General features: G+C 54.5%; 1 protein-coding gene across 1 annotated transcript in view; it reads left to right on the top strand.

Moving 5' to 3' along the window:
- LOC309682310 (cyclic AMP-dependent transcription factor ATF-7) overlaps window positions 1–13,435 on the top strand; it is a 70,499-nt gene that overhangs the window by 43,239 nt on the left and 13,825 nt on the right. Inside the window, exons 3-6 of the mRNA XM_082496380.1 lie at window positions 5,861–5,957; window positions 9,147–9,265; window positions 12,058–12,192; window positions 13,053–13,210. Of these exons, the coding sequence (XP_082352506.1) occupies window positions 5,861–5,957; window positions 9,147–9,265; window positions 12,058–12,192; window positions 13,053–13,210 (509 nt within the window). The remainder of the gene's footprint in view (window positions 1–5,860; window positions 5,958–9,146; window positions 9,266–12,057; window positions 12,193–13,052; window positions 13,211–13,435) is intronic.

Below are 13,435 nucleotides of genomic sequence, written 5' to 3'. Positions count from 1 at the left end.
AAAAGGCGCAGCCGCATGGGTCCCTGGAAGCCGCCTGAGCCAAAAATAACATTTCAAGGTTTAACGTGGATGCAGGTCTAGCGGGGAGAGGGAGAGCTGCAGGGGGGACGTGGCACGAAACGCGTCCCAACCCGCTCCTCCGCGAGGTGACCGGGCTGGCTGGGGCCTTTCTGATTTTTCACAGGACCTGAACGAGCAGAAATACGCTTTTCCTACCGCCTCGGGCAGGGCGACGGGCACGTTTCGTAGACGCACATCCCGCTGCGGTGCCAGAAACGGCCCCGCGACAAAGCAAAGCGCAAAGGGGGGGACACACGATGCGCTGCTGATGCTGCCGCCGTTACATCTCGCCCCCTTTTTTGGGATTCTTTCCTCCCCTGCGTGGGCTTAGGGGGGGGGAAATGACCGGGGCTGCGCGGCGTTCTCGGTATAAAGCCCGGTGCTGCGCTCGCAGCCCACCGAGCAGCCGCCACCCCCCCGCAAAAGGCTTTGTGCTCGGGCAGGAGCGGCAGAGCGCTCTCCGAACACGCGCGATACTTGATGCTTTTTTGTTCTTGAGCCCATCGCTCGTAAACCTTCGCTCTTCTCATTTATCCTCCTTCAGGCTCGCGGAGGTGCTGTCTCTTCCCTCCTCTAGCGGAAGGATGCTGCCACTGAAATCAGCTTTCCAGAAGCGCTCGGGAACCGTAGCTGCCGCGGCCGCCTTCGAGCTTACACGGACTGGGTGCCTTGGCCGCTTTGGTAAAACGTAGCCACGAGCTTTCCGCTGGTGGCCACTGGGCTCCGAGCTCTTCTGAAACCTGGCCCGGTGAGCAGCGTGTTAACGGGGAACCCTCCAAGAGGAAACGGGTTCCCAAATCTTGGCGCATCGTCTCTTTGTAAGTGTAAAAAAAAAAAAAAAAAAACGAAGCGACTTGGCTGGGTTATTGGCGCGTTCTTTCGAACCAACAAGTCTTTGCGGCGTTACCTCCTCGTCCTCTCCCGACACCTCCTTTCCTATGGAAATGGGCCCATCTGGGGATTCACGTGGTCCCGGGCAGATAATTGTAATGGTCCCCCCGGCCTTTAAAATCTATGAATCACTCCGGTATCGGGGCACTTTATGCACATTAGCGAATTAATCCTTACAGCCTCTCTGCAAGGCAGGGAATTATCGTTGTCATTGCTCAGATGGGAAATGGGTGAGATGGAGCCCAGATCCGCGCCAGAACTGGGAGGGGGAGGCGGGGGGGTGTCCCCATCACTCACAGCTCTAACAGCTCACCTTTGGGCACCCGCTCCCCGGGGACACCCCTCACCCCGCATTAGTTACCCCCGCCGTTGCGTCGAGTGAACGGGGGAGTATCTACCCAGCCCGCCGCGCCGCTGGAAATCCATCTGAGCCCCGTCATGGCGAGATGGATGGATGGGGGCGTAGGCGACAGGGTCTGCCGCGGCCGGGCAGGATGCGCTGGGTGGGCTGGGATGCGCGCGGGAGGTCCGACATCTCCCCGTGGCGTTGGCATTGCTCTCCGCACGCCGCTTTCTCCTGCCTCGTCTGGGTGTCCTCGTCCCACCGGGACGGTCCCCAAACGAAGGAGGAAGGTGCCCCTCGCTCGAGGAGGTGCCGGGGAGAGCAAGGCAGACCCCTGGACATCGCTGGGAGCGATGGGGCCGCGATCGCTCGCTGTAGGGCATCGCAACGACCCGACTGGCGGTGGAAGCAGAATCTGTTGGGGCTCCTCTTAAAATCGGTGACTTCAACCCGGTCTGGTGGGAGGTGTCCCTGCCCATGGTGTGGGGGATTGGAACTGCATGAGCCTTTAAGGTCCTTTCCAACCCAAAACCGTTTGATGGTTTTGAGCTCAGCTTTTCCACCCCGCAGCGCTTAGTGCGCTCGTTTACCTCCAGCGCCGCCGTGGCGAGACACGTGCCGTTTTCTTTTGTTTCCCTTTCTATCCAGGTGTTTCACCGCCGTGGTGTCCGTGGGCGGATTAACGCACCGCTGGGCTGGCGTTAAGGTTGGAGCGGCATTTTGGCTTCCCTCTATTACCGACGGCTGATTAATTCAGCCGTGTGATGAGCCTTGGTGGAGGCAGGTTTGGCTCCTCACCCCTTTTCGGGTCCGGTGAGGCTGTAGCAGAGCTCGTGCTTTCGGCAAGGTGAAAACCTCCCGTTGACGAGCGTGCGCCCGTGGAACGGTTTGTGCCGTTGCAGCCTGCGGCCCCCGTCTGTATTAAAACATGAATTTTGGCCGGGCGACTGGCTCGGTGCGCAGCCCGTGTTTGCGTTCTCTGAAAATCACCGTCAAGGTTAAAAAACAGCCGTGCGGCTCCTGCGCCGGAGCTGCCGGCAGAGCCCACGGGCGCCCGGGCTCCTGCGCCGGCCCCGGGGTGGGATACGGTGGGTTCGGCGCTGGTCTGACCTTCCTTCCACATCCACCCCAGTCGTAGGTTTTACAAAAGCAAGGAAAAAAAACCCCCAGCAACCCCTCGTTTCTCGTGTTGTGCTCGTTAAACCGATGGAAAAATCTCTCTCTGACTAAAGATCCAGGCGTCAGCCCGCTGCGTTTATTCTCTGGCGCTCGCTCTGATGGAGACGGCGCGTTGGTCCAGCTGGAAGTGTTGTGTCCTATTAAATAAAGATTTTTAAATGGGCACATTTATTCACGGAGCTGTCACAGCCTGTTGAGGAAAGGATGCAGGACTGGCCGGTCTCTGCCTGCCTCAAATCTCTTTTCTTCAAAAAGCTGTTACCGGCTCTGGGGTGAGTAAACCCAACCCCGTGTTCGCCCAAACCCCAAACGCCATCCGCCTCCTGCATCCCCAACACCGAAGGCAGCCCGAGGGCCACTGCCAGGGGGGAGGAGGGGGAGAAAAGCAGAAATCGGGGCTGCCCGCACTGTTTAAACTCTTTATTTTCCGCATCCCTTCTCCGTCGCAGCCTGACGGGTTGGTGCTGCTTTTGGGTTCCGTTGGCAGCGCGGGGACGGCGGTGGCGTTATCCCAACGCCCGTCCCTCACCCCAACGAATTTACCGGGCTACATCTTCTTTTTAATTCAGACACCCGCAAAATAGCAGGCTGAAATAACACTGCTATATGTCAGCTGCTGATGGAAGGAGATTAAATATTAAAGCCAGTGCTGTGGCTTTAACTCATTCGATTTTTTTTTTTTTTTTTCCTTTTCCCTTCCCCCGTACTCTTCCCCCTTTCTCCCCCCTCCCCGCTTTTCTTCTCTGTGTAAAATGACATGATTTAGAACTGAAGTGCCAGACTCAGCCTCTAGGTTTCGGCGTTTGGAAATGTATGTGGAAAGATATATTGTGTCTGTGAGCATTTCTGCGCGGAGAAAGAGAGAGCTCCCGAGCTGCTGAGACCACATAAAGATGTTAAATAGAGCTGTAACGCACACCGAAAGCAGGAAAAGTGCCCTAGAAAAAAAGAAAAAAAAAAAAAAAGTAAAAAAAAAATAAAATAATCCTGCAATGGAGCAAAATGAAAGATTAAAATAAATGCAGAGGTACCGAGGCTGGGCTGAAACGTGCCCCTCGTGGATAGAAATGTGACCCCGTTCCCCACCTCGTCCTCTCGCTGCCGCTTCCCTCATTGACCTACAAATCTCCCATCTCTTTCCCCAGCACAAAGTCGGAGAATTGGGAATTTTCTTCCTTTTCCTTTTTTCTAACCCCCCCCCCCACCCCCTACCCCCAGTCTCTGCGTGTTCCGTATTTGGAGGCGCCGCTGGCGCAGCGGCCGCCTGGCTGCTAAATATTCATCTGAAACCGGCTGCTCCTCTGTCCTCACAGAAAAAAAAAAAAAAAAAAAAAGATTTATTTTTTCCCTTCTTACCGTAACCCACCTATTTTCCTCCGCTAACGGCTCATCGCCGCGTCGCAAGGAGCCAGCGGGGTCGGCAGCCCCCTATGTTAAAAACCAGGGTGTTATTTTTGGGGCCAGGAACGTGACAAAGCGTCGGTGCCCACCCTTTCTCCCTGGGTCCCCGTGTCGTGGCTGTACCCCCCCCCCCCCCCTCCGCGGCTGCCAGGAGCGTTTTATGGCGCGATACAAAACGATGCTGCGAATTCGCTCTCCCTGGGAAAGCGGCAGCGTTTCGCTCGCTTCTCCTTTGTTCGGCGGCGTTTTGGCATCGCCGAGATTTGGTAACGCTGTTGGGAAGGAGTCACCTTCAGGAAAGAGCGGGGCTTGAAGGTTTTCGGAAGCTGCGGGGAGGAAAGAAACCCAAAACACGCGTGTCTTTAGCAAAACCGTCGAGAAACGTTATTTAAGGTTTCATTACGGACCGGTTTGGATGCCGGCGCTTCCGCGGGCAAAAACCTCTTTGGTTTTTCCCCACGAGTGTGTTAAGACCCACCAGCTCTTAATTTCTTTTCATTTCAGCCCAAGTTAGGAGTCGCCATCGAAAGCTCCTTCTGATACGACGCGTTTGAAGGATGCTTCGCGCAACGCGCTTGTTATTGCGCCGGAGGGGAAGATGGATGGGACGCGTGCGGATGCGCCCGTTGTCTCGGCAGTGCTGTCTCTTCCCTCTCCTAATGTGTCCCCCCCCCCTCCGCCTTCCACCGCCACCGCGCGGCTCCCGGGAAGGCGCCAGCCTGGAAAACACAGCTTTGCTCAATTTTTTTTTTTAAAAAAAAAAAAAAAAAAAAAAAAGAAAAGAAAAATTGAGTCATAAATAAGCATCGGAAAGAGCGAGCGCACCCGGGGTGTCACGCTCGAGCTAATTCGCAGAAACAGGTGGCTTTGGGTGGGTTGGTTTAAAGAGAGAAAGGAGGGGGGGGGGGGCAAAGAAAAAGATTTAAAAAAAAAAAGGAAAGGGGGGAAAAGGGCAGAAATTCTGCGCTGCGGCAAAGAATTTCTTTCTAGAAACCAGCCCGCCGCTGGCGCGGCTCCTGGGTGCGTAAAAACCCCGCAGTGTGGCCCGGGCCGTGCCCTCAGCCCTCCGGTTTGTCGCAGTCTATTAGGAGAGGCGCGATCCATCCTTGGGTCTTTATGGTTATTTGTTTTAACCCCGTCCCTGCCTTTTTTCTTTCCCCCCCCCCCCCCTATTCCTCCTTTTTTCCTCCATCTCAATACGTGGGGCTGATGCAGCCGTTCCCCTTTTGTCTCTCGGCTCTCCTGGGGTGGCCACCAGCACACCCCCCCCCCCATCCCCAACCCAGAGCATCCCTAAAGCCATCCCTGGCGGGATTTTATCTCCCGTGGGTGGAGGGGATTTCAGGCAGCATTTTCTTTACGGCACGTGAAATCTGTGCCCCCCTCTCTCCTTCCCCACCTCGACCGTGCTTCGGGCAGCCGCCTCCGTCCCGCTCCATAAAACCCCATCCGGAATGGGCGAGCGGATGCCAACGCTGTCCCACACCATCCGGAAAAAAAAAGTTGCCTGACCCCCTAATAACGCCTAATTCATCCCTCCCTCCATTAACCGGCAATAAAGCGGCGCGTCACACCCAGAGGGGCAGATTCGCGTTTCCTATATTGCTTGCAAACCGCCGCGTGGCCCCCGCCGCCAGAAAAAAAAAAAAAAGCTTTATTAAAAATATTTGTCCCCCCGTTCCCTAGAAGCCTCCTATAATGGTTTTTTTTTGGGGGGGTGGGTGGGTTGTTTGTTTGTTTGGGGTTTTTTTAATTTATTTTGTGCAATATGTTCACACATCACTTCTCAAACAAATCTACGTGGTTTTGCTTAACGCTCGGCAGCGACTGCGTTACGGTTTCTCTCCCGCCGGCTCCCCCCCCCCAAAAAAAAAAAAAAAAAAAAAAAAAAAAAAAAAAAAACCAACCACCCCAACCCTGCTGCAGGATGTCCCCGTAAAACGCAAAATGCATTTATTCACCGTTTTCTAAATTGTTTCATTTCAGAGGTTTACAAACGAGGACCACCTGGCGGTTCATAAACACAAGCATGAGATGACATTGAAATTCGGCCCCGCTCGAACCGACTCAGTCATCATCGCAGGTATGTGGCGTTCAATCCAGGCCAGCTCGGAAAACGGCGCACATTAATATAGCACGACTGCAAGATTAATACCAGGGACCAGATGCACTGAAAAACGTCTCTACCTCCCATAAAAACCTCTTGTGATCTGCATTTAATCAGGAGGAAAGGAAAGCCAGAGGCTTCCAAGTTTCTTTTTTTTTTTTTTTCTTCTCTTTTTTTTTTTTTTTTATGGGAGTATCAGGTTTTGTGAGGGTTTTTTTTTGGGGGGGGGGGGGGGGGTTGGAGGGGTGGGCAGTGGTTTAGCTCTCACCCTTTTTATTAAGGCTGGAAGATTTATGGGCAAAAGGGCTTTTTGCGTTTCTGCGTGTGCTTTGAGGACGATGAAGGGGATCTGACGAACCCCGCTTCCTCTCCTCGGCCCGGGTGTCAATTTTCCCCGGCTTTTAGGCCAGCAGTTAATAAATTAAAACGCCGTCGTGGGCAGTGGCTACTGCTGAGAACGCGTTTGCAGAGAGCCCCAAACGAGGCGCTCCGGCAGCGCGCGGTCAATGCACCATTTATAAGATTTGGGGGGGGAAAAGACAACCCCACGTGTATTGTTGTCTGGCAGCCGATCACGGCCGGTTACAAATACCACCTCGGCCATCCCCTTTCGTTCTTAAAAGGGTGTGAGCTTTGTGTTCCCGCTGGAGGAAAAGAATAAGAAAAGGGGAGGAAATGTTATCTGAAGCCCGGAGGGTGCGTGAAGGGACAAGAAGCCTCCGGCGCTCTTTCCCCGCGTTCATCTCCGGCCCGAATTCGGCCTCGACGTAGGAAATAGCAATTCGGTTGGGTTCTTAAAGCCTTCAGGTTAATTAGGAGCTGTGGGTAGAGCTGCGAGAGAGCTCGCGCAGCCTTTGCTGGGAGGGCAGAAAGCTCTCCCCGGGGGGGGGCGGAGGACGAATGCGCAGAGATGAAACGGGCCTCCGGAGGGAGAACTCATTTGGAGTGGGATTGGGCTAACGGGAGCGGCTGGCGAAGAATTCGGGGCAGGGGCTGAATGAAACCTCGAGATTCCCAAAGGTTGTTTTGTTTTGTTTTTTTTTTTTCCCCTTCGGTTCACCCCCTTTTGGAACGGGGGTGCGGAGCGGGAGAGTTCGCTTTGGCGTGATAAACCCCGTGTTAATTGGCCGGGTGGGGATGGGGGGAGGCAGAAATGGGGTACGGTCCTGTCCGCAGCTGAAGTCCCACCTGCTCGAACAGGGCTGAAACGTGGAAAGTCCTCATCTCTGCTGCTCCCAGAGGTGCGCGTTCCTCCCGTGCACAAATTCCCACTGGTAAAAACACCCCTGGTTGGGATGAAACCCTTTGGTCCGAACGCAAGGAGCAGCGGTGAGGGTGGGTCTGGCCCCCTCTCCCGCCTCCTCTGGGCTGCTGCGGGGTAAGCCACGAAATGGGGAAAAAAAAAAAACCCAAACCACCAAATTTTTGTAGCTGTGGCCAGTGCGAGCCCAGTCTGTTCAACACAGGCTTTCCCTGGCTGCGATCCTGACGGCAGACAGAGCTGCCGGCGGCTTTGCGAGGGCTGTAAAGCGCCTTTGAGCTGTGCGATCCGGGGCGTTATTGCCCTACGTTCCTAATAGCCTTTATTTTTTTTTTTTTTTTTAAATTATTTTTTTTTTAAGCCACCATTTTGTCTCTGGCTTTTTCTTCTTCTCTTCCCTCCCTCTCGCCTTTGTGCCGAGCCCGGGGCAGCAGCCCCGTGCGTTAATGAGGATTCAGCGTACGTCTCTTGCCGTAACTCTGTGGTTAAGCTTAAAGAGAGCCGTAAAGAATTGTTCTCTCTCTGCCGGTTATCGCTGGCGGCAGCGAGATGTGTTTAAACGGGAACGTGCGCTTCTGGGGTGATGCCGTGGGCGGAAGAGCCGCGGCAATTCCTGGAGGTACGAATTGGGGAAGGATAGGACGAGAGAGGTTAAAATGGCTTCGCTTCGTGGCAGCGGTGAGATTCGGGCCCCGGGCTGACGTGCGCGGCTCGGAAGGACATGGCTAAATGGGGAATGGTCCGAAAAGAGCCCCGAGAGCCGTAAAAGCGCTGGAAAAACAGCCTCCTGCTGAGATCTTTAGTTGACAAAGTTCCTTGGTTTAATGAAGAGAGATTTGGGGGGGAACCGAAGTGCGCTCGGAGGAGGCCTTTGCTTTATTAACAAAACCCCGACGGGGTTTAAAGTCAGCCCGGAAATAAAGCGTAGTTCTGCGACAGCGCGGCGAAGTCGTCGCCGGAGTCGCTTGCAGTCTAAACGGGACGTTTTCCGTAGACGCTCCATCTCCAGCGCAGCTACTGCGCCGGAACGGGGAGCGTCCGTGCCGAACGGCCCATGTCTGACGCGGGAGGTCAGGCGAAACTATCCCGGGGATCCCCCTTCCTGCGTAAAAAAAATTAAAAAAAAAGAAAAAAATCTGTAGTTTTTCTGCCAGATGGATTCTTTCGGCGTAGCGGGCTCGTGCTGGGCTCCCGCTAGTACCTGAGCTCCTGACCTAATGTCACGCAGGAAAAACGAGGCGCGCCGGGAGCGGGGAGATTTCTTTCTGCTTTACAGCCCTGGGCGATGGCCAGAGAGATCATGACTCAACGCGTTAATACGGTGGAAAACGGGTCCCCGGAGGCATTGCTTTGGACAGCGGTGGTAATTATTAGCACTCCCACGTAGCCGTCTGTCCTACCATGCACGTTAACGTACGGAGCCAGCGCAGGGAGGGAAGCGGCTCTGCCCGGCTCTATTCCACATCAGCAGTGGAGCTGCTCCGAGTGGCTCTTTCCCCTCTCATCGCGCCGTATTTTAAAGATCTGCTGTTTCGGGGAGATCAAACCCCGCTGTTTTCCTGCCTTGCGGCAGCAATTCGGATAAGGACGGGCAAAACCCCCGGGGTGGGAAGGGACAGGACGCGACCCAAAAGGGGGAATTTCACAGAAATCACTGCACGCCTCTCGCTGCAGTGGTTATTTGTTTTAAAAACAGAAACAAAAAAATCAACAAGAAATGATTTTCCCCCTTTCCGAATTGTCACTTGCTTTGCAAACACTGTGCGCGCCGTAGCGGGAAAGCACCCAGACCTTCGCAAACCAGCGGGGCCGCCTCTGCTAGGGGTCCTCAGAGGGGATTCAGGTGGTTAAAATGAATTTTGTGGCCTCTCTCTGACCAGTGCTCGGTGTTACCGCCCAAACAGATCAGACTCCGACCCCGACTCGCTTCTTGAAAAACTGCGAAGAAGTGGGACTCTTCAATGAACTGGCCAGCTCCTTTGAGCACGAGTTCAAGAAAGCCGCGGAGGATGACGAGAAAAAGGCAAGAGGCAAAGGCCACCGTCGCCGTAAAACTGAGCCGGGCGCATATTGGGGGGGCCAGAGGGGGGCCGGTGCTGTTGCGGTGCGAGGGGTACGTTACAGGGTAGCTGAGTGCGCCGTGGGATTTAATACGCCGGTTTACACGGGACTTTTGTTTTTCTAACTCGGGTGCCTTTGGCTGGCTGTCCCGCAACCCGAGGCCTGGTGAGAGCGGATTTTAATGGTTTATTATTCCTTTGGCTTTGCACTTCAAAAAAAAAAAAAAAAAAAAGAAAAAAAAAAAAAGGGGGGGGAAAGGGGGGAACAAAAAAAAAGGCAGAACCCGAAATGCTTCGCATCTTGGGAAGGGGATGCAGGAAAAGAGCAGGATGCTTTAAGCGCTCAGGATCTGAGCGAAAAACACCCTCAGAGCCTCCCTGGGGATCAAGATCCTTAACCGTGATGACTTTTAAGTGCAGGGAGGGGACCGCGCTCGGCCGTGCGCCTTCAGCATTCGAACGGTGTCACCGCCCGTGCAAATAGAGAGGGGAGGAGGAGGCTTTTTCTAACAAAGAGCTCCCTCGTATGCAAGCGGTATCGATTCAGGCTGCCCCTGCCAACCTCAGGAGCGCGAGGGTCTGAAGGACGACGGGATCTCGTCGGATAGCAGCTAATTAAAGACATTTCCCCCCCTCCCCGTCCCCCCCTTTCCCACCCTTTTCCAGGATATGAGGAGCAGCAGATGCGTATTGGGCTCTTAGACTGGCACATACATTTACTAAATTGATATATGTCCGTACATACGCTCACAGTCAGCGGCGCTGCTCGGAAATAAACTGCGGGAGCAGAGCCGCGTAAATCTTCGCCGAGATGGGGAACGGAGGAATTCGGAATTAAAACTGAAAACTGTCTTTCACCCGCTCTCCTAATAACAGGGCTCTTTAAAGCATAAATTGATCTCTCTCATTGGTATGCCGCAGGGCTGCGTGGCGGTTTACGCTCTCAATTCCCTCCCTGCCTTTTGTTCTCCGCAGCCCGGACCCCCAGCGCTGGGAGAAGGTGGCTTTTCGTTTGCGGTCGAGCAGCCCACAGTCTAGCCGGCCGTTTTACATAGCAGACCACCCATCTCCTGGGCTGTGCTCCCGAATAGCCGCCGCGCAGATCCTTAGGCTGTGAGATATTTCCCCTATTTTTTTTTTTTTTTTTTTTTTTTTTTTTGCTTTAGGATGACTGCAGGCGAATTATTTCTACCGGCAAGCCGGGCGAACGGGGCAGCGTGACGCCCTCAGGGGGGCGCTTGTGTGTGATTTCAGGTGTTAGGGCGAGCGTTATCCCTCCTAGAAAACCTCGGCACGGGCGAAGTCGCTGGCCCACGTGGCTCGTCGCTCGCCCAACCTTCCCGGAGCTGCCCCGCTGCGTTTCTGAGATTTTTTTTTTTCCACCATTTGGCCCCATTTGCTTCTGGTGCATTTTGTCCTCCAGTTCCCAGGGTGGTCTCCGCACCAGCATGTTAATTAAAACCAGAGGCGCAGCGGGAGCTTCCCTGGAGGCACTTTAAGTGGTTTGAAACTTTCCTGCATGTTAATCCCTTCTCCTTTGCGATTCCCACTGCAGTATCTCTGCGTAAGAGGGCAGGTAGATGGTTACCGCATGGACGGTGAGCGAAGCCCCAGCGTAAATCAGTGCAGAGCGGAGCCCCCGCGTAAATCGGTGCAGGGCGGAGGCGTTGGAGCCTCGCCCTGCTCCGGAGCATCCGCGGATGCTCCAGATTTACCCTCTTGCCGCAGTTTTCCTTCCCTTGGGAGGACTTAAAAATTGCAGCAAAGGAGGAGGTTTAGGTTAGAGGCTGGGACAAACCCTCGGCGGTCGGGCGAGGGAAGGAAAGCGCTGGGATTGATTGTGCAGGGAGGGAGAGCAGGTTGGACAAAACAGCCGTCAGGACTGATTTAGGGCGAGTTTCTCCTGCCTTGGACGGACAGACGGACGGAGGGAGGGAGGGAGGGAGGGAGCGGGTGATTTGCGAGGTCTGTCGGAGCCCAATTTGAATGCAGCATCCTGCAGTCGGAGTCTCGCTCCGTTGCCCGCTCCTCGCCTACGCCGTCTTCTCCCGGGTCTTTCTCTTCCTCCAGGTCCGGAGAGGAGAGAGGTGACCACTCGGTTTAGTCCATCCCCCCTCTCCCCCCTCCCTTATCGTCACCCTGTCCTTTTCCCCATCCCCAGAAAGTCATTAACTGGTTAAAACGGGGCACGTGGCGCTGCGGGAAACCCGGGGTGGTGGCAAGCTGCCAGGGCCAGGCATATGGTTGGGTTTTATTTTAATGGGGCGCTCATAGATATTTAATAACTTGCATGGCTCTTTGTTTGCTTTTGATAATCGGGCAATAAAATAATTCAGGCTGATTTATACAATGCTTTACAGCTCTGCTGCGAATGAAAGTGCCTTCTGTAACTCGCAGGCGTTTGGCTTTGTTACCTGTTCTCCTTCGCAGAGCCCTTTTATGAAAAAAAAAAAAAAAAACCGACCCAAAAAAAGCTAACCCGTGGAAAGAATTGTGTGTATGTTACTGGGAGACCACAAAATGGTGCCATCTGGGGCAGAGACCGTCTTTCGTAGGCCACCGTCTCTGCTTGGCCGGGGCCGGCGCGACACGGCACCGCTCTCCGCCTCGGGCTCCCAGATGCTACTTCAGTACAAATAAATAATAATAATTTGGCAAGAGCTCAGAGCTGTAGCTCTTCCTCTGGGAGCAGCCGAATGTTTCGCAAACAATATGAGCTAATTGTCCTTTCAATCCGTGACTGGTTTTCCTGTAGAGTGCCGGAGCCCTGGACATGTCTCTGCCCTCCACCCCGGACGTCAAGATAAAGGAGGAAGAACCGGTGGAGGTGGATTCTTCTCCGCCGGACAGCCCTGCGTCGAACCCGCGGTCGCCGCAGAACAAGGAGAAGGTACGTCTCCCCACCCGTGTCAAGCGGAGGAGGCGGTGGTGTCACCTTCTCTGGATGAGAACGAGTTTTTTCTCCGCTTGGGTGCCAAAGCCTGATGTGGGCTCGTGAGGTTCCCCTCATTTTAGAAAGAAAAAGAAAAGCGTCATCGCTAAAATACACATCTGCCGCCCTTAAGTCTCCACGTGGGTTTGGCTGATGCAGAAAGCTTTGCTCTTCGCCCCGGGGATGCTTTTCTGGTGGGGCGAAAGTGCCGAACAAGTAACACGTCTTCTCCGAAAACGGCTCCTTCTGCACTGGCGGGTCTGGCTGGCGATCCAGAGCGGCTTAGTCCGGGTGACGCGGTCTCTGTCTGAATAACATCCCGCTCCGGAGACATTAGCTGGGGCTGGAGCGGTAATTCGGAGAGGGGGATGGGTTCCCCGGGGCTGCTGCAGGTGGCAAGAGTCTGAATTTGTGTGTCCCGTTCCCTGCGCTGACATCAGGTCAGGGTGGCGTTGGGTGACTCGCTCCCCTCCGTGCCTCAGTTTCTGCGCTGAAGGTGCCTCAATTCTCACTAAATCGCTTTTAAACCCTCGGAAGGAAGAGACGGCCAGGTTATAGGATCACAGAATGGTTTGGGTTGGAAGGGACCTTGAAAATCATCTCGTTCCAACCCCCCCTGCCCTGGGCAGGGACACCTCCCACCAACCCAGGTTGCTCCAAGCCCCGTCCAACCTGGCCTTGACCACCTCCAGGGATGGGGCAGCCACAGCCAACCTTCTCTGGCCAACCTCTTCCAGTGCCTCACCACCCTCGGAGTGAAAAATTACTAAGCTAATAAGTAACAGCGTGTCTCCTTTTTGACTGTTGATCCTCTCCAGGAGATCGCCTCCAAACCTGTCATCATTTCTACGCCTACTCCAACCATCGTGCGTCCGGGCTCGCTGCCCCTACACTTGGGTTACGATCCGCTGCATCCTACGTTGCCGTCCCCAACCTCGGTCATCACCCAGGCTCCCCCCTCCAACAGACAGCTTGGGTAAGTACGGAGGAGGGACACGCGCGCTGAGGTTTTTCTCCCATACCGTCAGGCTTCCTGGGCAGTAATTAGGTACCTAAATAAGTTCCTTGATTGTCGGAACGACTGAGGTGCCGCGATCCCCGCTGTGGCTGCTTGGGCATAAGGGCCTCGTTGCAGCGCTTGTCTGCGAAAGCAGAATGGAGTGTAAGTGCAGAAAGCGGGAACTAATTGTCCTGGTGTAAC

This window comes from Vanellus vanellus (assembly GCF_965231255.1).
Source record: "Vanellus vanellus genome assembly, chromosome: 28".
NCBI classification, from domain to species: domain Eukaryota; kingdom Metazoa; phylum Chordata; class Aves; order Charadriiformes; family Charadriidae; genus Vanellus; species Vanellus vanellus.
This window is presented reverse-complemented; position numbering and strand designations above follow the sequence as displayed.